The following is a 25,483-nucleotide window of genomic DNA, read 5'->3' as shown; positions in this document are numbered from 1 at the left end:
CTTCTTTGCCACTTTCAGAGCTCTAAACACTTTCTCCAGGTGAAGCAGTAATTTACTGGTACTCATTTCAATTTCGTACATGATAATTGGTGCTCATGGGGCACAGCTCCTCCAAATTGGGCAGTCTATACTTGATTCATTGCTGCGCCTCTTCAGTCTGCAAGCAAGACCCTGAACTCCAGTGTCTTTTCATTCTAATTCTCTGCTCCACTCAGTCCTTGGCCTCTGCACTGTCCTAATGAAGCACAAAAGAAGCTTGAGGACCAACACTTGATTGGGTAGCCTTCAACATTAACACGGAGCTGAAAAATTTCAGACCATAACTGATGTTCCCATTTTTTTCAAGCAGCCACTTTTGATAATGATCCTGCTGTTGGCATTTACAGCTTCACTTGTCCCACTTTTTTTCTCCTTTCTTATTCCATTATTATCTGCTTTTGCCTTGCATCATCATGAACATCCTTTTTGTCATTTCATTATTCCTGCCTTCCATCCTATCCCAGATTTTACACCAATCTCCACCCTCAACAGCTCTATTTGCCTCTGCACTTGATTAAAACCCGCTACATCACTAACTTGTTCTGGTTGACGAAAGGTCATCAACCTGAAAAATTCTGTTTCTCTCAGCAGATGTGGCCCGACCAGCTGAGTATTTCCAGTATTTTCTGTTTATATTTGTTTTCCAGCATCTGCAGTATTTTGTTTTCGTTAAGAAAAAATTACAAGTAGTTATCATGGAATTCCTAGTGCAGAAGGCAACCATTCAGCCCACGGAGTCTGCACCAACTCTCCTTGGTAAAAGGAAATGTGTGTTTTCTACATCTACAGATGGGTATAGAGTTGTGTAGAAAGTAATATTCTGAACTTACATCATTCCATTGCATTGTATTAAAATCTATAATTCAGTTCAATAAAAATTCAACAGATCCCAAGAGATTCTTAATATTTAAGGTCAATTCACTGCCAATCTGATTTGCCGACTGTTACGATACTGAGATAGAAAGCAATAAACAAGAATATGCTTCAGATATAAAGAGTGAAAATTTGTATTTTCTTCATCTAGAGAAATTCTGCTTCAAAACAACACATTCAAATTCAGTGCTGGGCATCAAATTCCACTGGTCCTCGAGAATGACTTTCAGTGATGGCTGAAACCTAATGGCAAGGGATACTGAATTCACTTTGCGTACAAATAATGTAGAGTTAAAGTGAAGTCACAGACATTCCTCTGAGCTTACAGAGGAGATCCAGAAACACAAAAAGCCAAGGCAACATTAGTTTGTTGCAGTTTTATTCTTTCTTTGTATACACTGCCTGTAAAGCATTCTGTGCATCATCAATCTGCTGCTGCAATCTCTCCCGCATTGCTTCATTTGTTGCTTTCTTTAGCCTGCCTTCCATCTCTTCAATAACTGCACGGTATCCCACCACGTTGTGGAAGACTCGGATCGCACGGTCACCGCAGGAAACTAAAAACCTACTGTTGATGTCAAACGCCAAGTCAGCAATCTCCTCCCCGTGCACATTAAAAAATTCTTCCTCCTGCTTGCCCGTCTTGGCATTGTGCATTGTGATGTTAAAGCCACTGGAGATAGCTACCACCCTGGCATCAGGGGACAGGGCGATTCGGCAGGGATCAGGGACATTGTATTTCATAGTGTACAACAAGTACGGGTCCTGCTGTTGCTTGTACTCAACAGCAGTGTCCCACAACTTCCAGGTGCCATCTTTAGAAACTGTTGCCATTCTGTTCAGGAAACAAATTAGAAAAGTGTTTCAATAATTAGCCAAACCTGTAAATTGTTTTCCTAAAAGAAAATCGCATAGAACACTAGATTATATAATTTCAACAGCTTCCAACAGCGCGATCAAGAAGACGAATGGTATGCTGGCCTTCATAGCGAGGGGGATAGAATATAAAAGCAGGGAGGTCTTGCTGCAACTGTACAGGGCACTGGTGAGGTCGCAGCTGGAGTACTGTGTGCAGTTTTGGTCGCCACACTTGCGCAAGGATATTTTGGCCTTGGAGGGAGTGCAGAGGAGGTTCACTAGGCTGATACCGGAGATGAGGGGATTGGACTATGAAGAGAGACTAAATAGACTGGGTCTGTACTCGTTGGGAGTTTAGAAGGATGAGGGTGGATCTTATAGAGACATATAAGATAATGAAAGGGACAGATAGGGTAGAGATAGAGAGATTCTTCCCGCTTAGAAAGGGTAGCAGGACTAGAGGGCACAGCCTCAAGATGGGCGGGGGGGGGGGCGGTGTTTAGATCGGAGTTGAGGAGGAACTTCTTCACTCAAGGGGTGGTGAATCTCTGGAATTCTCTGGCCATTGAAGTGGTGGAGGCTACCTCGCTAAATATATTTAAGTCACGGGATAGGTTTTTGACAGACAAGGGAATTAAGGGTTATGGGGAGAGACCAGGAAAGTGGAACTGATCCACTTCAGATCAGCCATGATCTTATTGAATGGCGGGGCAGGCTCAAAGGCTAAATGGCCTACTCCTGCTCCTATTTCTTATGTTCTTATGTTCCAACCAACCATTAACAATTTAAGTTAGTAAGTCATTCTGAACACACTACCAAATGATTTATCCCAACAAACCAATTAAGAACTCACTAGCAGCTCATACATTAAAATGTAATACCTTGACTGTTACCTCTCTTAGTTCTCATCAGTTCAAACACTAAAACCTAACTGAAAGCCGGTGAGCGGCTCACAGGACTTTGTCCATTCTGCTCTTGAACTGCAAGAAGCAAATGGAGCAGTCAACTAAATTAAATAACTACCCAATATACAGAGGTTAATGACTGTGCACATATTACACAATGAACAAACTAAAGGAAAATATAATCATCTGGTACAACAAGAATCACATTTTCATCCCTCCACTCACGGGGGTTAATCTTTTTGTGATCTCTGATTTGCTTATCCAAAAGTGAAAAGCACCTAAAGACTGTAATCTAATCTTCTTAGTCTTCATCAACAGATATTTGTTCAAGAATTTGGAAACAGATTTTTTGAGCCCTAGATCATTATTTAAATATGGTGCCAATTATCAAAGATGGAGCCAACTTTCAATAAGGAAAACAAGACCAAAACCAGAAAATGATAGTTTGACTTTGGCAGCCGGAAAGTTGCAACAAGGTATCATCAGAGATACTGCAAAGGGATTGTTAGAGACTCTTAATGTGGATTCTAGTAAAGAAAGCCAGGTCTTATTAACCTGCTAAATTACTTTGATGAAGATATTAAGTTGGTGGATATAGGTTGCTCAGTTGGCATAGTATACATATATTTTCAAAAAGCTTTTGATTAATGGCATATTGTGTCGCAATTCAATATGATGTAGTTCTGCGAGACTGGTAGGCAGATCTTTGGGTAAATAGAAAAAAATTGGTCGTATTTGTTGAGACTGAAAGTTACTACAGTTGACAACGGCTCTGTGGTGACTGAGTCTCGAAGGAATCAGTCCTGGGACTACTGCTTGTCACCACCTTTATTATTTGAACAATAGCAATGGAGAATAAAGTGCATGCTTGCAACAGATCCAAACATCTGGTGAATATCATTTAGCTTAAATAGGCATACTATCATTGGGGTGGGGCGGGGGGGGTTGGTTGTGGAAGTGGTGCAAACGGATGTAAATGAACAGAAAGCCACTGTACATTGTGGAGGATTCAGAATGTAAGGCTGTTGTGTGGAATAGGAACCAAGTTATTACAGTAAGTTCATAATGAGTGTCAGAAACATAAAAGATTATATTGCTAGATCTGATGTGGAAGAAATGTCCTTATTAAAATATTTCATCTAAATTTGGTCTCTCAAATGGGAGCTGATTCGGAGGCTCTGAAAAAGGCTCAAAGGAGAGCATTTAGATACAGCAATTGGTATAGTAGGTTCTTTTTTAACTTTAGAAAGGTCTAGACTGCAAGGAGATTTGTTAAAAGTTCTTTAAACTAATGAAGGAAGCAGGAACAGTCCTTGCAAATAAACTATTTGAGTTATATTAGGTTGAGGAGCAGGGAAAATACATACAGTTGCAACAACAGATTCAGGTTAGCAGCCAGAAAGTCTTCTATTTACAGAGGGTTATCAACCTCTGGAACAGGTTAATAACTTGTGCAGTGAGTACAGTATTGCGTCAGGGACACAAGGAAACTGGATTTCTAACAATGACAGATATTGAAGCTAACACGAGGTAGGTGGAGCACTGAGAGATATATCCAACAGTCACTCATCTCCTGTTTTGGTCGCTTCAGAGGAATTAAAGACAAATTTCTCAGGATTTTTTTTTCCCTGAAATGGTTTAAGGTCTTTTCTCTGTGCTGGCCTGGTGGCTGGGAGATCTTTGACAGCACCATGATGGCACGGGACAAGATCCTATGCTTGTCAAAAACACATTAAAACTGTGATCACAAAAGTCCTTTAGTTTCTCTGCAAACTCTGCCTCTCTTGGCCCATGAAACAATATATCTGTCACAATTGTTTGAAACATGTCGTTGCATGTATATAAACACTGAAATCGGTGGGGTGAATGCTTTTTAACAAGTACATACTACTTAAGATACTGTATGTGAGGGGATCGTACAGTCTCACCTTCTGGAGTCATTGGAGAAAGCAAACGAATAAATGCCAGCTGAATGACCCTTTAAATCAAATGCTCTCATCACCTCGCGGAATGTGCCCGATTTGGTAAAGCAAACTTCCCAAACTTTCACATCTGGTGTAAAACCACATGAAGCCACAAACCTGCAGAAATGGAAATGGCACCACACTCCATCAAGTAACGTTTTTAAAAAGTCATGCAATCTACTTTTGACACAATCTTTGCCTGCAGCACCTGATACAGTCAAGATTGACAACAATGTGAAGCAACAGTTGTCAAATAGGAGGCAGAGAGTGGGGGTCAATGGGTGCTATTCGGATTGGCGGTTGGTGACTAGTGGGGTGCCCCAGGGGTCGGTGCTGGGGCCTCAGCTATTTACCATTTATATAGATGATCTGGAGGAGGGAACCGAGTGTAGGGTGTCGAAATTTGCTGATGACACCAAGATTGGGGGAAAGGCAAATTGTGCGGAGGGTGTGGAGAGTCTGCAGAAGGATCTAGATAGGCTGGGCGAATGGGCCAGGAAATGGCAAATGGAATTTAATGTTGGCAAGTGTGAGGTGGTCCACTTTGGTAGGAAGAATGGTAGGAAGGACTATTACTTACGTGGCGAAAAACTGCAGCAGGCGACGGTGCAGAGGGACCTCGGGGTCCTTGTGCATGAGTCGCAAAAACCCAGCCTGCAGGTGCAGCAGGTGGTCAGGAAGGCGAATGGGATGCTGGCCTTCATAGCGAGGGGGATAGAATATAAAAGTAGGGAGGTCTTGCTGCAGCTGTATAGGGCATTGGTGAGGCCGCAGCTGGAGTACTGTGTGCAGTTTTGGGCGCCGCACCTGCGCAAGGATATTTTGGCCTTGGAGGGAGTGCAGAGGAGGTTTACTAGGCTGATACCGGAGTTGAGGGGATTGAGCTATGAGGAGAGGCTGAATAAACTAGGCTTGTACTCGTTAGAGTTTAGAAGAATGAGGGGAGATCTCATTGAGACGTATAAGATGATGAATGGGATGGATAGGATAGAGGTGGAGAGACTCTTCCCGCTCAAAAAAGACAGTAGGACTAGGGGGCACAGCCTCAAGATAAAGGGGGGGCGGTTTAGAACAGAGTTGAGGAGGAACTTCTTCACTCAAAGGGTGGTGAATATCTGGAATTCTCTGCCCGTTGAAGTGGTGGAGGCTGCCTCGCTAAATATTTTTAAGAAGCGGGTTGATGGGTTTTTGATAAGAGAGGGGATTAAGGGTTATGGGGAGAGGGCGGGAAAGTGGAACTGAGCCACGACAGATCAGCCATGATCTTATTGAATGGCGGGGCAGGCTCGAAGGGCCAGATGGCCTACTCCTGCTCCTATTTCTTATGTTCTTATGTTCTTATGTTAACAGCTCAAATGCTGGATGCAACGTGGCATTTGACCAGTTCCAATAGGGCTTTTTGTGTTGGCCTTCCCTTTCCTTACTGTATATATGGTATTGCTGCTGGGTTTGTGTTGTTTAATGCCAAAGTGAATGACACCAACCTTCCACAAGGAGACACTGTGGCGTATGCGTTGTTCATCTGGTTAGTGTTAATTGTAGCTAGAACCTCTCCTTTCAGGTCCCAGATCAGGATGGTAGTGTCATTTGATGCAGACATAATGAACTTTCCTACAATTAAAATTAAATAGACTCACAGTTAATATATTTTGCTCTGTTCAGAATATTTATAGTTGACAGTCCTACTCCATCTTTGGCATGTAATTACTAACTAAGCAAAGGCCAGTGCCCACCACTTAGCCCATGACATGGGTAATATGGCAAGTCATCCCAGATCATGGTCACAGACTAGGGTTGTTTCCACCATTTGAATACAATGTACTTGGAGCAATAGTATATGTAAAATACTTGCAAGTTAATACAGGGATTTTGAGACAATAGGTACATAAAGTGTTAACAAATTCACTTTGATGCATTCTCAGATCACAAATAATAAAACAACTCAGTAACTTTCTCCATTACTGATAAATATCTCAAAGCCTTCAGGTAGAAGCCTTCGACCTCCTCTAACTGAATAACCAGGAATAAAGCAGACCAGCTTTTCTAATGCAGGGTCAATGCTTCCAGCTGAGGAAAATGAACAGAACTAGGCACTGGGTCAAACCTCCCAACCAAAAGGAGTGAACCAAACACAGAATGAACTCCCAGAGCAGAGAGAAGCGAACACTAACATTGGATGAAGGCCCACACCTGTTTCTGCAATTCCAATGTTCACAATGGGAGCTTTATGCTTCTTTGGAAAGTCTTCAGGCACAGCAGCGAATGCAAATGAGCCATCATCCTTTTTGCTCATTTTAAAAACCCGGATTGTTTCTTCATTTGCCAACCAAGTGATGAAGGCTCTGTAGTAGCAGAATTAAAAAGAAAACTAAATGAACACGCAGGCGGCATCTCAAGTGCTAAAGAACCAATATTCAGGGGTAACAGTAAACAGTAAGATTCAGACACTGAAAGATCAATATTGGATGGAATTACAATCATGAGATATAAATTGACAAGTTACTTATTTGGTTCTACCAAATCTGCAACTTAGACCTAGCTAATTGGCAAGACAGATTCTGTTTGCTGCACCCGAGCTGCAAAATAAGTTTCTTCCAATAATATATAAATTCTAAATGCCAAAATGGTTGGCTATGGAGTAGGACAAGAAGCAATCCAGAATAAGGATAATGGAGGAAAAGCCAACTTCAATGGGATATGGATTGTTCTAACCTCAGTAAAGTGGAATCAATGGTTGGCAGACAAGGCTATAACTGAACAGTGGTCTATTTTTAAAGAAGACATAGTTCTGGCACAAGGTATATTCACATGAAGGGGAAAGGTAGGGCAAAGAAATCCAGAGCACCTGAGCTGGCAAAATAAATAAAAATAAAAATGAAGAAAAAGTGTGCTTATGACACATGTTAGGTGGAGAATACAACAAGAAATCAGACTGAATACAGAAGGTTCAGAGGATGAAAAGAGAGAGTATTAAAAGAGACTGACAGCTATCATGAAAGGGAATCCAAAAGTCCTCTGTAAGCATATAACTAGTAAAATAGTGGTAAAAGGAGTGGGACTGACTGTCGACCAAAAAGGAGAATTAGACATGGAGGCAGGGGATATGGCTGGTATTTTGTGTCTGTCTTTACAATTCAAGTTAGTACTTTGTATCTGTCTTTACAAAGGGAGAAGGTGCTGAGCAGGTCAAGGTAAAAGAGGAGATATTTCAAACATCTAAAGGGTTTAAAATTAATAAGAGGGTATTGAATAGGCTGTCTGTACTTTAAGTTAATAAAGCACCTGCACTGAATGAGATGCATCCAAGAATACCAAGGGACTGAGTGTGAAGTTGTAGAAGCACTGGTCATAATTTTCCAATCTTTTTTAGACTCAGGTCTAGTGCCAGAAGAGTGGAAAATTGCAAATATTACACCTTGTTCAAAAAAGGATAATACGCAATAAAATTCATGATCAAATGTGGATTAATTAAGAAAAGCCTGTACAAATTTGTTAAGGACAAATTAATTTAATTAACTTGACTTTTTGATGAGGTAACAGAGAGGGTTGATCAGGAAAATCCTTTGATGTGATGTATATGGACTTCTAGAAGGCAACAGATATGAGCGAAGTTAGGACTCATGGAATAAAAGACAACAGTTGTGGTACAAAACTGACTGAGTGACAGGAGTCCATTCACCTGACGAAGGGGGTAACCCCGAAAGCTAGTGAGTATATTATCAAATAAATAGGTTGGACTAAAACCTGGTGTTGTCAGACTTTTTACTGTGTTTACGCCAGTCCAACGCCGGCATACCCACATCATGAGTGACAGGAAGCAGAGGGGAGTGGTGAATGGTTGTTTTTTGAGACTGGAGGAAGGTTTGTAGTGGAGCTCCTCAGGGATCAACGTTAGGGCCTTGCTCTTTCTTTTTTTTGTAACTACCCAGGACTTTGATGTACAAAGCACAATTTTAAAAGCTGAGGATGCACGTATTGTGAACTGTAAAGAGGATAGTGTAGAACTTCAGCAAGAAAAAGTCAGGTTGGTGGAATGGGAAGATGCATGGCCAATGAAACTTAATGCAGAGAAGTGTGAAGTGATTCCAGGAAGAAGGCAGAGAACCAACATAAGGGGTACAATGCTGAAAGGGATGAAGGCACAGAGGGACCTTTGTGTATAAATCATTGAAGGTCGCAGGACAGGTTGACAGAGCATAAAGCATATAGCTTCCTGGGCTTTATCAATAGGAACATAAAGTAAGGAAATTAAGTTAAATATGTATGAGACATTGGCCCAGCCGTAACTGCAGTACTGTGTCCAGATATGGACAACAAACTTTAGGGAGAATATGATGGCATTAGAGATGATGCAGAGAAGATTCACAATAATGGTTCTAGGAATGAGAAACTATTCAGTTATGAGGACAGATTGGAGAGGCTGAAAAGAAGTTTGCGAAGAGATTTGAAAGAGGTATTCAAAACTATGAGGGATCTAGATAGAGTATATAGGGCAAAATGTTTCCCACTAGGGGAAATATTAAAAACCAAAGGGCATAAGTGTAAGGTAATTGACAAAAGAAGAAAAGGCAACATGAGGAAAATCTTATTTACGCAGCAAGTGGTTAGAATCTGGAATGCATTGCCTGAGAGCATAGGGCAAGCAAGTTCAATCAAAGCATTCAAGAGGAAACTGGATAAATATCTGAAAAGGAAAAATGTACAGCTATGGGATGAAGGTTGGAGAGTGGCTCTGGAAAAAATATACCTTCAGAGAGAGCCAGCACAGACACGGGAGGCCACATGGTCTTGTTCTATACAGTAAGCATTCTATGATTACATGTTTAAGTAAATCATATTTTACCTGGAGTCAGGGCTGAAGCACACATGTGTGGCGTGATCAAGCTCAACGTTAGCTCGCACACAACGATGGTCATGCTCAAGAAAATTTTTTGTGCTCCAAATTCGCACTGTACGGTCATCAGCACAGGAAGCCAGGTACTTTCCATTACTACTGAAATCCAGGCAGCTGACATTCCCACTGTGACTCTTTAAAAACAAAGTAACAATTCAATCAAAGTATCTTTTCAAGTCACTGAAAATACATGCTTCATCTATACTAAGATTTGTGTCATTTTTCAGAATCTTCTGATAATTCTTTGTTGGACAGAACGTGTTACTTTAAAAATGCTTCAAGTGCATAGCATCATTTTAACAAAAGGATCCGAGATAATAGGTAATAAAGTTGCTAATAAAGCAACTTTGATGGTGTTTTCTCAGATTGGAAATAATAAATAATTTGCTAGCTTTTCTCAGTAATCACAACATTTTGTGCCTACTGTGTTGGGGAGTCACTGGCACTGGACATTTAGGAGGAAATCCAGTAGATCATTTTCTAACTGTGAGCAGCAAGTGATAAAACAGAAATAGACGCAGTTAGGTTTGAAAATCAGTGAAGTCATGAAGCTAGGCAGGATTGTTAGAGAGCTTTTATCTAGTTAGAATTGCTGTCTCAATTTGAGTCAAGTAGGATGGCCCGCTGATGTGGGTAGTATAACATGCCTTTTTTATTACTGCACAAATATAAGCTATAGAGGTTGAATTAAGTGCTGTTCTGCATGTTCATCTTACTGTGAAATAAAGCAGCTCATTTTTGTGTAGCACCAAGTGTTCATTTGCTTCACCTTTGGATAATTTGAAGAAGTGTACACATGCGAATCACACGAATACCATGTCCAGATCACAAGGGCTATTACTGTCACACCCTGGGTTACACTATCATGCAAACAGATAGAAAGACAGAGAGAGTAGTGTGAGTCAACCCCCATAAAAATTAAGATGTCCAAACTGCCCACGGCAGAAAATAATGCCAAGAAGATAGTTACAGCGGATCCAAATGCACAATAAATTTGCTGGGTAAAAATATATGACCATTACCACTATGAAGCTTTTTGAATCATCAACAGGTACTGGCACAGAGTTCCTCCAGTATCATTACCAACAAGTAGTGGCTCACAGGAATTTGTCATTAAAAATTGCAGATCTATTGACAATATTTCCAGTATTGCCAATAGATGTTCGTTTCGAATTCCACATTTAACATCAGAGACAGGCACTGACCAATGTATGCAGGGGATCAATGACAATACAGAGAAGAACTCAAGAGCCAGCATCTATTAGTGTGAGATGAATTACACAATCTGGTGTCCACAGCTGATTGAACAAGAAGCTCACAAAGCCACATCCCAGTGACAAGATGGGGAAGATCTCAAACACCCAGCACTCATCAATAACCAGATGGGAAGAATGTACAAATTCAGCACTCATTAATCATCAGGCAGGGAAAAATTATACGTGACCAATGCCCAACAATGATTGGATGAAGCTAACCTCAGAGGGTGGCATCCATCAGTAGTTTATAGCACTTGGGGTGAATGGGATTAAAGGTTATGGGGAGACAACAGGATTAGGCTACTGTGTTGGACCATCAGCCATGATTGTGATGAATGGTGCAGCAGGCTCAAAGGACTGAATGGCCTCCTCTTACTTCTATCTCCTATGTTTCTATTTGAATGGGAAGGACTTGCCAAGGTAATCATTGTCAGACAGGAGAGAACCTCTGAAGAACACTATTGCTCTGCGCTGAAAAAATGGTCAAAGCTTATGGAGGCAAATCCTTTATTGTTCTTTTGCCATAGCTACACAAATGTTATGCCAGAGAGTCAAGAAAAGCTTCCCAGTGATGTGCTTTTCAGCAAGGAGCTGTGAGAAATGGATGCTGACATGCATCATGAATTTTTCAAACCAAGATGCAGAGCATGAATAAAACATCCCGCACAGCAGTGGCTGTTACATGAAATGAAAACAGAAAATGCTGGAATTACTCAGGAGCTCAGACAGCAGCTGCAGTTGCAGAATAGAGTTTATGTTAACCAGCGGGGGCAAAAAACAAAATGGAGGCAGGGTTAAGATCTAAAGTTTCTAATTTAATGTAGAATCCAGAAAGCTGTAGAGTGCAGAGTCAAAAGGTGAGATGCTCTTTCTCAAGCTTGCATTGAGCTTCATTGGAACACTGTCACAGATCATGGAAAGCTTAGAGTGGTAGCAAAGTGGAAAATTAAAATGCTGAATGGTTATACTTATGGACTGAATGAAGGTGTTTCATTTCTTTTTTTTGCTGGTTCAGTTTTATCTTGTTTTTTTGTTCCTTCATATTGTACTGGGACAGCTGCCATGCAGACGTTCATATCTCAGCTGGGTACACTATTTTCTCCACTATGCCCATCATCACTCACTTTGGCTTTTGTACCATGAAACATTTTGTCCTTTAGTCTCTCCTGCCCTCCATCTTATCACAGGCCTTCTCTTTTCTTCATCCACTCTCCTCCCTTCCGCTTCCAAAAATAGTTACATTTGAGACTCTCCTCAGTTCTGATGAAAGGTCATCACAATCTGAAACATTGGGCTGAATAATACACCCCCAGCCCCCCCAATAAATCATGTTGCCATACTGAGCAGCCCAGTAGCAATAAAGCACTGTGGGCTCATTAACAAGGGCCAAGTGGGTCTTCCACCCCTCACTGAAGTGAACATCACACCCAATGGATTTGCCACCAGCTCCACCAGTTCCGGCAGTGCCAGGTGGGCATCAGGAAGGAAGGTCTTAGTTGTCGGTGGGTCAGGGGGTGGGGGGGGGGTTACTCAACAAAGGACAGTCCACAAATAGCAACCTCCTTTCCACCCTTTTAACCACAACCTCCTTTCCACCATGTTGTTCATACTAAATGTATTATAGAATAGATGGTGTACTGAGCACCTATGCCATTTTATGTGCTTACCCACCACAGGCACAAAAAATTCCGCCCATTAACTCATTTCTCCAAAGATGCTGACTGACATACAGAACATTTCCAGCATTTTTTGTTTTATTTCAGATTTCCAGTATCTGCCAGAGTTTTTCCTCTGTACTGCATCTTGCATAGAAGATCAGAGCTCTAAAAACATGGTCAGCCACGTAAAGGTGAAGTCAAGAATGAATCTTTGTTTTCCTTTATTATTACACCTCTGTGATAGACCTTGGATTGGTTTTCTGCATTAAAGACTCTAAATCAATGCAAGTTGTTATTGAAATATAGATATTAGTAAGACTTGGGTGGCACAGTGGTTAGCACTGCTGCCTCACAGCATCAGGGACCCAGTCTCAATTTCGGCCTTGGGTGACTGTGTGTGTGGAGTCTGTACGTTCTCCCCGCGTCTGCACGTTCTCCCCGCGTCTGCGTGGGTTTCCTCTCACACTCCAAAGGTGTCCAGGTTAGGTTGATCGGCCATGCTAAATTGCCCAAGTGTCAGGAAGATTAGCAGGGTAAATACGTGAGGTTTTGAGGCTGGGGCCCGAGTGGGATTGTTGTCAATGGGCCAAATGAGCTCTTTCTGCACTGAAGGGATTTTATTCTATCTCAGTTACTGTTCAAATATTAATATGGCTGCTGAAGCAAGTAGTGTTGTGACAGATTTTCTGTATAGCTTTAGAGTTCTTTACTTTTAATATTGCTGAAAAACAACATTTTATCAAAGCATGACGGAGCAACCAGTCCTTACCTTTAGTGAAGTGGCCAGCAGTGGGTGGGCAAAAACATGCTGCTGCAATTTTTCTTTACGTGGACGCTGCAACTTTTGCTTCTTTGATGCTGTGCTTCTGTCAGTCACACCATTACTGACTTTACTGTCCTCTAAATGAGACAACAGACGGCTTCAGTTCACTAACATTTTAATAACGATTAAATAAAATGCCTCTCTATACCAAGATATCTATAACCAAAGTTTTCAACCATATGTGCTTGTATCTGCTGCTGGGCAGCACGGCCAGCAGCTCGGGAGAGGGACACAGATAGCGACTAGAGAAGGAAGCAAGAACAAAGACAATACACTTTAGCCAACATGCGTATGTGAACAGATTTTGAACTATGCTGGATTTCTACAGGCACAAAGAGAAACAAAACCTTGTCTAATATATTCTGTATAATGGTCACCAAAGACATGACTTTAACACACGATAAAGCTGTCACCCATTTGGATTTCTAGTACTCTGCTGTCGTTGTTTAGCATCCTAAGTGCTCAATGGATTCAGCACTGACTGTCCTGAGCCATACAGAGGGAGAAGATCTCAGCAATAATCTTTGGGGCCTTAACATTTCCCAAGGGCCTGAGATTGGGAGTTTAAATATTTGCCTCGAACAGTGACACTGTTATCTAAAAAAAGAGACATTCTGCTGCCTGAGCATGTGCAGAATTCCCCGGATACATCCGTGACATTTAGGTTTGGCAACTGGTATTGTGCTTCTCTCCCAAATATAATAAAATCTATTTTTTTTAAACTGAAGAGCTAAAGGACTACTTGTGAAATCTGAGGTAAAATTAACACATTTTTCATTAACACAGAATAGGGGGCATGCACAAGAGAGAAAGAAAAATAAATAAATACTTGTTTCAGTCAGAATGTACTCCAAATTTTGAAAAGTGTATTAACCAGAGATACTATAGAGAAACAAGCAGAATATGTTTCCTGATCTCCTTTTTTACTAAAAGTCCAATTATCATTTAGCCTTTAGAACCATTACAAAATGCAAACATTCAAATTACTAAGGCAGAATCAAAGAAAGAATTGGATAACAGAGACGTGGCACGGACAGAAAGGCAGATAATAGGTGCTTATTTCCAGGTAACAACTGCAATGCAACAAATTTAGTGTGCACAAAGAACCCTTAAAAAGTCATAAGGCAGTCCTGCTAAACATTTCCAACCTTCTCTTGTGCAATCATACTTACGGCTTCTTGCACTCACTGCTGAGTGACATCAGCAAGTTACCAATGAGCCAAACTCAATATGGTACTCCTCAGCTCTGCCAAGCTATAGACTCCCACTCCACTGTGATTTAAGACCAAAGCATCCCTCATATTCTGGAAAACACTAACATTCCCATTGCAGTGTCACCAAACTCCAGAACAAAAGGGCAAGACTACCACCAGTGCACTTAAAGCACATTCCACCTCCATAATACTGCTGGGCACCTGATAAATTGCGATTGGTAAATCACATACAATCCTGGTGTGTAATGCTGCAGGTTAATGCCTGTCGTTAATTGCTCCAAGCGTTGCTGCAACCTCTAAAAAAATGTAGCCTGCAACCACTTCATGATAGACAGCCACTTACGTTAAAATTCCTATTATAGATATTTAGGCATCAATCAAAATTGGGACATAGGAAGCAAGATTGGTTAACATAATGTGCAATCATACATGTGTCCACACTATGCTTCCGCTTCCTCTTCCTCAGTAGAAACAGGGCTGAGGAGAATGGAATGTTTCAATGCTGAGGTGTGCTGCAGCAAAAGGCTTAGTCTGTATTGGCCTTACTTCAAAGCTAATAGTCTGTCCTCTGAGCAAGAACGGTTTAAAACTCAATCCAGGACTCGATCACATACCTAGGCCAATTATTTTAACGAAATACTGAGGGAGTGCTACCATCTCTCAGATGACATCCCTTCTGTTTTCAGGTGGGTGTAAAAGATTCCATGGCACTATTCAGAACCTGTCATGAGAGTTTCCCATATGTCCTGGCCAGTGTTTACTCCTCAACCAACCAAGTATACAAAACAAAAATAGATGAACTTTTTTTCATACAAAATGATTAACACTTCCTGGCAGAGCAGTGGAGCTGAAAACACCAGTATTACTATGTGACAAATAAATATAAATAATGATATTGGGAGGGGGGGACACAGAAATTTCTAAATGTATGAATTAGGAGGATGGTTCTAAATATGTTAAGTCACACTGGATCCGTTAATATTGTGACGTCTCATTGCTAAGTGCAGGAATTTGCTTTTGTGTAAAGTGGTTGCCATGTTTGCCCACAAAAAGCAACTGTTGATTACACTTCAGAAATTGTTTCATTGACTGAAGCACTTTGGGATGAACATAATAAGCATTATCTAAACAAGTTATTTCCTTTCACTGCAGACCCATTATCCCGAGTCACCTCAGTAAAGCATTAGGATGAGGATGGGGAGCAGATACTGTTGGAAATACTCAACAGGTCATGTAGTACCTCCGATATTCCCAAATAAATCCTGCAGGGGGGATCTGAGGTGCACATCCAGAGATTAGCACGCAAGTGGTCAAATCTAGGGGACAGACTCCCTAGGAAGACAAGGGAAGCAGCAGATCAGTGAATAATTTAGATCTAAATTAGCTTCTACTGTGGGATGCAGAGATAAACAATTTCAGACATGGGAGGTGATGGCTAAGGTTATTATTGCTAGACTACGATCACTAGTGGTATTATCGCTAGATCATGAATCCAGAAACGCAGAAATGTTCTGGGGACTGGACTTGAATCCTGCCATAGCAGAAGGTGAAATTTAAATTCAATAAAAAATATCTGGAATTAAGAATCTAATGATAACCATGAAATCATTGTCGATTATCAAAAAAACCCACTTGATTCACTAACATCCTTTAGGGAAGGAAATCTACTATCCGTCCCTGGTCTGGCCTACATGTCTCACGTAGAGCCACAGCAATGTGGTTGGCTCTCTGATCAACGGCAACTGGGATGGACAACAAATGCTTGTCATACAACAGCACCCACGTCCCTTGAATGAATAAAAAAGTACATTAAGTGTAGGGTGAAAAGTTGATTTTGGGACAGTAATTCCCAAAGCTCTCACTCTCAGTGAGGTTTTCCTTGTGTCTCTAATGTTTGCTGAATATTACTTGCTGCAGTCTCCAGCTGCCCTCCGACACTATCACTAGCTGCAGTGTGACAATCTCCAGCTGCCCTTTACTCTTTACCCTCTGACATTTTATGAATGGAGCAACCAGGTGGCCCCGCCCATCCGGCCAATAGGAGGCGCTGCCAGGCGGTCTCGGGACTCGGGCCGGCGCTCCCATTACCTCCCCCCACCTCCCGGCTACTCCACCCGCCCTCCTCCTTCTCCCTACCCCCCGGCTCCTCACCCTCACTAATGCTGCTGCTTTCCGGCGGCACCGCCTTCCGCGATCCGGTCACCGCGACCGAGATGAAGACGATGATCGCGCCGAGCAGCAGCGACAGGGCGAGGATGGCTAGCGGCTCCATGGGGCCCGGCTGCACGGCAACGTCAGCGCGCGTGGCAGCACGGCGTGGTGACATCAGCACGCTTTTGATGTCGGCGTGGTGAATGACGTCAGCACGCAGTCTGCGTGCCGCCTGAAACCCCGCCCACGTCCTCTAGGCTATTTGGGTCATTGTTGAAGTTGGGAGAAAGTCCCACTTGGTAGGTGCCACTCCACTTGTTGAAGTTTCAGTAACTTCAAACCTTAGGGGGGGAGGTGATGGCCTAGTGGTATTATCGCTTTTGAATCCTGCCACAGCAGATGGTGGAATTCAATTCAAACAAAAATACCTGCATTAAGAATCTACTGATGACTATGAAACTGTTGTCGATTGTCATAAAAATCCACCTGGTTCACTAATGTCCTTCAGGGAATTAATTCTGCCATCCTTACCAGATCTGGCCTACATGTGACTCCAGAGCCCCATCAATGTGGTAGACTCTCAACTATCGTTCTAGGGCAACTGGGGATGGGCAATAAATGTTGACCGCCAGCAACAAGAATGTCCGTCCAATGAGTAAAAATACAATTCTGCATTGTACCAAACACATCCATAATTGCATTAAGAGCCTGTAGAAATCAATCAGCAACTAATCTGGCCCTCCCAAATGGAGTAAGAAGTCTCACCACACCAGGTTAAAGTCCAACAGGTTTATTTGGTAGCAAATGCCACAAACACAATTGTGTCTTTATATGCCCTGTTTGTGAACAGAACTCCCACTTGACGAAGAAGAAGCAAGCTAGTGGAGTTTGTTACCAAATGAACATGTTGGAGTTTAACATGGTGTTGTGAGACTTCTTACTGTGTTTACCCCAGTCCAATGCCAGTATCTCCTCATCATGCCTCCCAAATGGAATCAATGGGAGAGTCTTCCCTGTTGCTGAACACATGTTGCACTGAAAAAGGCTGAGAGAGGGTTATTTCTGATTTGATTTGATTATTATTGTCATATGTGTTAACATACAGTGAAAAGTATTGTTTCTTGTGCGCTATATAGATAAAGCATACTATTCATAGAGAAGGAAATGAGAGAGTGCACAATGTAGTGTTACAATCATAGCTAGGGTGTGGAGAAAGATCAAAGTAAGTCCATTCAAAAGAGAGTGATGAATCTGTGGAACTCTTTGCCACAGAAGGCTATGGAGGCCAGGTCATTGAGTGTCTAAGCAGAGATAGATAGGTTCTTGATTAATAAGGGGATCAGCGGTTATGGGGAAAAGGCAGGAGAATGGGGATGAGAAAAATATCAGCCATGATTGAATGGCAAAACAGACTCAATGGGCCGAGTGGCCTAATTCTGCTCTTATATCTTATGGTTTTATGGTCTAACAGTCTGACAGCAGCAGGGAAGAAGCTGTTCTTGAGTCGGTTGGTATATAACTTCAGAGTTATGTATCTTTTTCCCAACGGAAGAAGGTGGAAGACAGAAGTCCGGGGTGCATGGGTCCTGGCTGCTTTGCTGAAGCAGCAGGACGTGTAGACAGTCAATGGATGGGAGGCTGGTTTGCGTGATGGATTGGGCTACATTCACGACCTTTTGTAGTTCCTTACAGTTTTAGGCAGAGCAGGAGCCATACCAAACTGTGATACAACCAGAAAGAATGCTTTCTATGGTGCATCTGTAAAAGTTGGTGAGATCCAAAGATGTGCGGGTTAGGTTGATTGGCCATGCTAAAAATTGCCCTTTAGCGTCCTGGGATGTGTAAGTTAGAGGGCTTAGTGGGTAAATGTGTAGGGATATGGGGATAAGGCCTGGGTGGGATTGTGGTCGGTGCAAGACTCGATGGGCCAAGGGGCCTGTTTCTGCACTGCAGTGTTCTATCGGAATGACGTGCCAAATTTCCTTGGTCTTCTGAGAAAATAGAAGCATTGGTGGGCTTTTTTAACTGTAGTGTCGGCATGGGGTGAACCTGGACAGGTTGTTGCTGATCTGGACACCTAAAACGTGAAGCTCTCGACCCTTTCTTCCTTGTTCCCGCTAATGTGGACATTCATTAGTTGCAACATTGCAATATCCAAAATGACAGCAATGGCGTCAAATCAATGTTACATGCTGATTGGCAACACAACCCACCTATGCTAAATTCTGACCACGGTCAATGCATTAATACCATCATCAGAAAAAGGGAATCACCCTATATAGATTGTACCAGAAGTGTCCTTGCAGGCTACTGCTGAGGTAATCCAACATATGTACCATAGAAAAGATTGGCACAATAGAGCTAAGTTTTGGGGCCTAGTAAATTAATTAAAGGCACTTTTTAACAGGGAAGCCAGTTATAGGAGCTTACCTACTCTCTCAACACATGGGAGGAGTAATGGGGAAATATAATTTAAATAAACCTAAACGGTCAACTAAGTGCTATAAAATTATAAATTGTCGAACAAGTGGTGTAAGGGTGGACAGTGGAATGGCCAAAATATACAGATACATAGCAATATAGGGCAATTTTTCCAATTGAGGGTAGATTAGAAGACATGGGAAATTGCACAGTTTGTAAAATTTTCATTTGGGGAAAGCCATAGCATTGGCATTTATTGCCTCCTAATGGTATTTTGGTTGGAGTCAAGCAGATCTATGGCTTGTAATTTTGGGTGACTGGACTGATGCTACAGCTTCCTGGTGTAATTCAGGCACAGGGTAAAACTACACTGACAGCACTGATGCTGAACACTTTTATTGCTATTACAGATGCACCATTCTCCATTTCATATGAAGAATTTTAACACAGGATTATGCTTGACTTCAGAGTACATCGGCTGGATTCTATATAGTGAGTGGCAGAACAGATATCTGGATTCTTAAATCAATTGGTTACAAGGGAGTAGTCTTATAAATGTAAATTCCTTCTATAATTTCTGGTCATTTGGAAAGATCATGAAAGGGGGGAATTTATCCAACTAATGCATTTTGGAAGGTCTAATACAAATAGGAAAGATACAGTAAATGGCAGAACCCTTGAGAGTATCGATAGGCAAAGGGATCTGGATGTACAGGTATACAGGTCACTGAAAGTGGGAGGCGGAGAAGGTAGTCAAGAAGGCATACAGAATGCTTGCTTTTATCGGCCAGGGTACTGAGTTTAAAAATTGGCAAGTCATGTTGCAACGTTATAGAACCTTAGTTATGCCATACTTAGAATATAGTGTTCAATTCTGGTCGCCACACTACCAGAAGGATATGAAAGCTTTGGAGAGGGTACAGAAAAGATTTACCAGGATGTTGCCTGGTATGGAGGGCATTAGCTATGAGGAGAGGATGGAGAAACTTGGTTTGTTCTCACTGGAGCGACAGAGGTTGAAGAGAAACCTGATAGAAGTCAATAAGATTACGAGAGGCATGGACAGAGTGGATAGTCAGAAGCTTTTTCCCAGGATGGAAGAGTCAATTACTAGGGGGCATAGGTTAAAGGTGCAAGGGGCAAGGTTTAAAGGAGATGTACAAAGCAGATTTTTTACACAGAGTAGTGGGTGCCTGGAACTTGTTGCTGTGGGAGGTAGTGGAAGCGGATACGGTAGTGACTTTTAAAGGGGGTCTTGACAAGTACATGAATAGGGTGGGAATAGAGGGATATGGTCCCCAGAAGGGTAGGGGGTTTTAGTTAAGTCGGGCAGCATGGTCGGTGCAGGCTTGGAGGGTCGAAGGGCCTATTCCTATGCTGTAATTTTCTTTATTCTTTGTTCTTTGATCTTTTATTACACTCTTCTGTGCTGTTGATGTAAAATAATGTTGTCCTATAGAAAATACTGATCAGGCACAGATGGTGACACTATTCAGGTACATTTACTAATTTTAGTAGAAAACACCTTAAGTATATTCACACAACACAGCTAAATATACTTAGTGGTTATTTACTTCTCAAATATCTACCATCATTCTGCAGCATAGAAAATAAATCACTTGAAATCTTTGCTTTGTGTCTTACTATTTTATCAACAAACATGCCAAAATGTTGAATTACATGTGCATCCACCATGTGGATACTTGTATTGAGATCACATACCCAACAATGGAATCTATTACTTTTTTTTACAAACCATAAATGCAATGAGTCAGAAGTGACTAATGTATTGAACAACACTGATGTAAATGATCCCATGACACTTGGAAAATGAATGGAAAGCTTTCTAAGTGTCCCAGCCAACATTTCTCTCAATATCAATACTGCTTAAACAGATTAACTGGCCAATTACTCCCCGTCAGCCTACATTCAATCTTGAGCAGAAACAAGTTATCAACAGCACTATCAATGGCACTCACAAATAATCTGCTCACTGATGCTTGCCTTGTTCGCGCTCTGTAAGGACCACTCAGCTCCAGACCTCATTTCAACCTTGCTCCAAATATGGGCCAAGAAACAGAATACCAGAGGTAGGGTGAGAGTAATTGGTCTCAACATCAAGGCAGGGTATGACTGAGTGTGGCGTCAAGGACCTCTAATAACATTGAAGCCAAAGGGAATGAAGAAGAAATCTCTCCATTGGTTGGAATCATAGCCAGTACAAAGGAAGATGGTTGTGGTTGCTGGAAGCCAATCATCTCAGCCCCAGGATATTGTTACAGGAGTTCTTCAGTGTAGTTCCAGTTTTTGGAGATTAACCATCTTCAGCTGCTTCTTCAATGACCTACCATCCAACATAAGGTGGGAATTGCTAATGTTTACACAGTGTTCCGATCAATTTACAACTACTAAAAAATGTAATTTGTGCTTACATGCAACAAGACATGAAGAACATTAAGTTTGCGCTAATTATTGGCATACATAGGATTGTATTGGATAAATAGCACAGAAACAGGCAATTTGACACAACCGGTCCATCACAATTTTTAGGCTGTACTCAAACCCCCTTGTATTTTTTCTTACCTAAATCTATCATCAAAACGCTCTATCCTGTTCTCTCTCATATGCTTGTCTAGCTTCCCCTTAAATGCCTATACAAATAATATTTGCTTAATGCCAGGCAGCGACTATTTTAAACAAGAAAGTATAACCTGTTTCCTTTGACAGTCAATGGCTTAACTTTTGGTGAAATCAATATCCTTGGGCCACCACTGACCAGAACCCTAACTGGACCAGCCGCATAAGTCCTGCGGTTAAAAGAACAAGCAAAATGTTGAATATTTTATATACGGCAAATGACTCAACTTCTGACTTCCCAAAGCCTTTCCACCCATCTAAAAGCACAAGTCAGGACTCTCATTTTCTAGATGAGTGCAGCTTTAGCAACACTCAAGAAGATTGACACCATCAAACACAAAGCAGTCCACTTGATCAGCACCCCATCTACAACCTTAAAACATTCACTCCCTCCACCAGTAATGCACAACAGCAACAGTATGTGCCATATGCACTGCAGTGACTTGCCAAGCTTCTTAACTTTTCCTTAGAGTGCTATGCTATAATAAAGTTGGCATCATCAACAAACTTTCATAACTAACGATTCATCCAATTTACACTTTATGGCCTCTGATTGTGTAAACCTGGTGAACAGGCCTGGCCACGTGACAATAGTGACTGCACTTAAAAAGGAATTCAATGAATTTGAAGACATCATGAGGATGTGATGAGTTGTCGAGTCAATGTAAAGGTTTTCCTAACCGGGTAAAGTGAAGATGACCAAAATGAATGTACTGAACTGTATCGTTAATAATGTAAGTACACAAATCCAGAATGTTGAACAGAATTATCTGCAATAAATTAACTAAAGTGCAGTAAGAAAGTACACAGTGAAGATTTAGAATTTACTGCAATCTTTGGAACATCCCAAGACATATCTGCTACATTTCCTAATTTTCTTTTAGCTACATACTACACTTCTTCAAGTTTAACCTTTTCTTTCTTGAGTGATGCCAACATCAACTATTGTTTTATCTCTTTCAACTTTCTTCATATACTTTCTAATCCCAATATCTGATTAAAAGAAGATGTGGCCATGATTACATATCCTGAGTGCTTACCTCAGCTCCCTTGAATTATTTAACTTCAGCCTCCTGGGGTTAACACTGCATGAATGTTAGCTCACCAGATTCTTCTCCTGTCATGTAACTTTAATTACCTTCCAGAACAATTCAACAAAAACAAAATCAAATCCACCAGTTCTTTCTATCTGCTATAATCAACATTCTTAGTGGCTTTGTTGTCCCCCATCACCAGTGGGCTCTGCTTCTCTTTGACTGAACAAATCCTGAGTCTATTGCTATCCTGAATGATCTTGAGCAACTCATCAATCAGCTGACCAGTGTCCTCAACCCTTTCAGTAATTCAGCTAACCTCAGCATTGATTTTGCAGCCTGTCTCAACTTTCACATTCTATCTGTCCCTTCATTAGTTGGCTGAAGTTTGACTAATTATGTAAGGAATAGGTTCCATTTCCTGAACACTCTTGAAGGCAACATTCTGCATTACAAATGTGCAATGAGTCCCCCATAACTCAGTACCCCAGCTGGAATTCTCCCATCTGGGACTAAGTCCTGTAGCGGAGGTGGAGATGGGGAGTGCTTCCTGCTGCGGATGCCAGTGGGAAACCATGCCATATCGTCCAGCCTTGACCTTATTAATTATGCATCTAGGGGTTCAAATGCGTATTCTGCGGCAGGATGGGCTTTATTGCGTTCACTCGCCATCATATCTGGGTGCCATATTTAAAAGGCACCCATAGTCACAGCATGGTGGCACAGTGGTTAGCTCTTCTGCCCCACAGCACTAGGCACCCCTTGTGAACTAGGGTTCAATTCCAGCCTTGGATGACTGTCTGTGTGGAGTTTGCATGTTCTCCCCATGTCTGTGTGAGTTTCCGCCAGGTGCTCCGGTTTCCTCCCACCTCCAAAGATATATGGGTTAGGTTGACTGGCCGTGCTAAATTGCCCCTTAGTATCAGGGCGATGGGCAGGGTAAATGAATGGGGTTACGGGGCTAGGGCCTGGGTGGAATTGTTACTGCTGCAGACTTGATGGGCTGAAAGGTCTCATTATGCACTGTAGGGATTCTCCAATGTTGGAGAAAGAAGATGGATCTCCCGGAACACTCTGAGGGTGAAAGCTGGAAAGTCCACCTGATCTTCCCACCCACTGCTATGGTGTTCCAGGGTTGTTGACGGCCTCCATCCAGCACTCCAGTGGCAATCACAGGCATTTTACATGTAAGTCCTGACTTCTGCTTGCCATGTTGTTCCAGACATGTTCTGGACCAGTATGTTTTCCCATTGGCATTGCTGAGAATTGGGCATGGGGGGGTGTGGGTTTGTGGGGGAGGGAAAGGAATACCGATTGGGCTTTCATCTGCATCCTGTTAGTGAGATGCAAATCAGCTCCATGCCAGTCACCAGCAGGTTTCCTGATCTGTCATGGTGGGCACCAGTGGATGTTAGCGCACAAAATTCATGTCAAACTCATTTTTGGACCTCCCGATGAATTTGCCCCTCTCCCCTCTCTGTCCACCATTCAATAATCTGGCTACCCCATATATCTAAAGATTGTAAAGTCATTATTAGAGAAAAACTATACAAATTGAAATAAAATGCCATGCACGTTCAGTCAAAAATTCAATATTTTTTTCCAACCAAAGTCTTGTTTTTGTTAATATTTTTATAAAGATGCCAGTATGGTAAATTGGTGCCTTGTACATCACGGACCTGAATCTTTCAGCCATCGGGCTTACGCAGTTGGTGGGCCCAGACGTGACTGCAAAGCACGTTTCCAGCTGCAGTCAACACCAGGACGCGATTTCACGCTAGCCAGCCAATTAATGAGCTGCCTGCGTTTATTGTGTGCTGGAAAATGCTCAGTGCTGCTGGAGTGGGTGAGAATACGGCAGGTTTGGAGAACAGGGAGAGTGCAGACTGACATTTCTAATGTGCTCCCTGAGGACGATAGTAACTACAGAGCTGTCACAGGGAACTGCTGACCTGTAAAAAATAATTTGCGAAGGGAAAGCTTTGCACATAATGTCCAGGCAGCACAGTCAAACAGAAACCTCATTGCCCCAGACACCTTCGTAAATTTTATTTCAGCCCAAACATCTCATCCCGCCCTCGATCGTGGTTTCAGCTGACATCAGCCAACCAGACAAGTAGATGAGCCACGTAAAATTGTATCCAAGTGCCTCCTTAATGGATTAAATTGCTTGCACCGACTCTCGGCCACATCCACCAACCAAAATGTTGCACAACCTTGGGATAACCTTGAGCTGCGGGCCCAACATCTTCTCATGTGTTTCCACGTACTTTTGGATGAGGAGCACACCCGCCTGAGCAACGTAAGATTCTGGCTAAGGTTTGCAGACTGTCAGATAGAACATAGAACAGTACAGGCCCTTTGGCCCTCGATGTTGTGCCGAGCTACGTCCGAACCCAAGATCAAGCTACCCCACTCCCTATCATTCTGATGTGCTCCATGTGCCTATCCAATAACCGCTTGAAAGTTCCTAAAGTGTCCGACACCACTGTCACAGCAGGCAGTGCATTCCACACCCCAATTACTCTCTAAATAAAGAATCTACCTCGGACATCCCTCCTATATCTCCCACCATGAATCTTAAAGTTATGCCCCTAGTAACAGCTACATCCAACCTAGGAAATAGTCTCTGAACGTCCACTCTATCTATCCTCCTCATCATCTTATAATAGGTGGTGTGAATTTGATGACGGTGAGCGTTCCAGTCACAGTAACTGCTCAGTTCCTATTCAACAAGACAGAAGATTTTGTAATTG

General features: G+C 42.1%; 1 protein-coding gene across 1 annotated transcript; it reads right to left on the bottom strand.

Annotated features, from left to right (window-relative positions):
- Window positions 1–1,274: 1,274 nt before the first annotated feature.
- tbl2 (transducin beta like 2) lies at window positions 1,275–16,786 on the bottom strand. Its single transcript, XM_080210827.1, has 7 exons — window positions 16,636–16,786; window positions 13,217–13,347; window positions 9,483–9,667; window positions 6,830–6,981; window positions 6,124–6,250; window positions 4,604–4,756; window positions 1,275–1,747 (listed from the first exon to the last, which is right to left on the bottom strand). The coding sequence occupies exons 1-7, from the start codon at window positions 16,754–16,756 to the stop codon at window positions 1,291–1,293; spliced, it is 1,326 nt and encodes a 441-aa protein (XP_080066953.1). The 5' UTR covers window positions 16,757–16,786; the 3' UTR covers window positions 1,275–1,290.
- Between the last annotated feature and the right edge of the window lie 8,697 nt (window positions 16,787–25,483).

This window comes from Carcharhinus amblyrhynchos, chromosome 23, assembly GCF_965287045.1.
Source record: "Carcharhinus amblyrhynchos chromosome 23, sCarAmb.v2.hapA, whole genome shotgun sequence".
Classification (NCBI taxonomy): domain Eukaryota; kingdom Metazoa; phylum Chordata; class Chondrichthyes; order Carcharhiniformes; family Carcharhinidae; genus Carcharhinus; species Carcharhinus amblyrhynchos.
This window is presented reverse-complemented; position numbering and strand designations above follow the sequence as displayed.

Excerpts from the sequence above, each read along its gene's own strand:
- tbl2 (XM_080210827.1), bottom strand. The coding sequence starts at position 16,756 with ATGGAGCCGCTAGCCATCCTCGCCCTGTCGCTGCTGCTCGGCGCGATC. Across the intron at positions 6,982-9,482 it reads TGCTTCAGCCCTGACTCCAG|AGCCTTCATCACTTGGTTGG; the intron begins GTAAAATATGAT and ends CTGCTACTACAG. Across the intron at positions 1,748-4,603 it reads TTCTCCAATGACTCCAGAAG|AATGGCAACAGTTTCTAAAG; the intron begins GTGAGACTGTAC and ends TTTCCTGAACAG.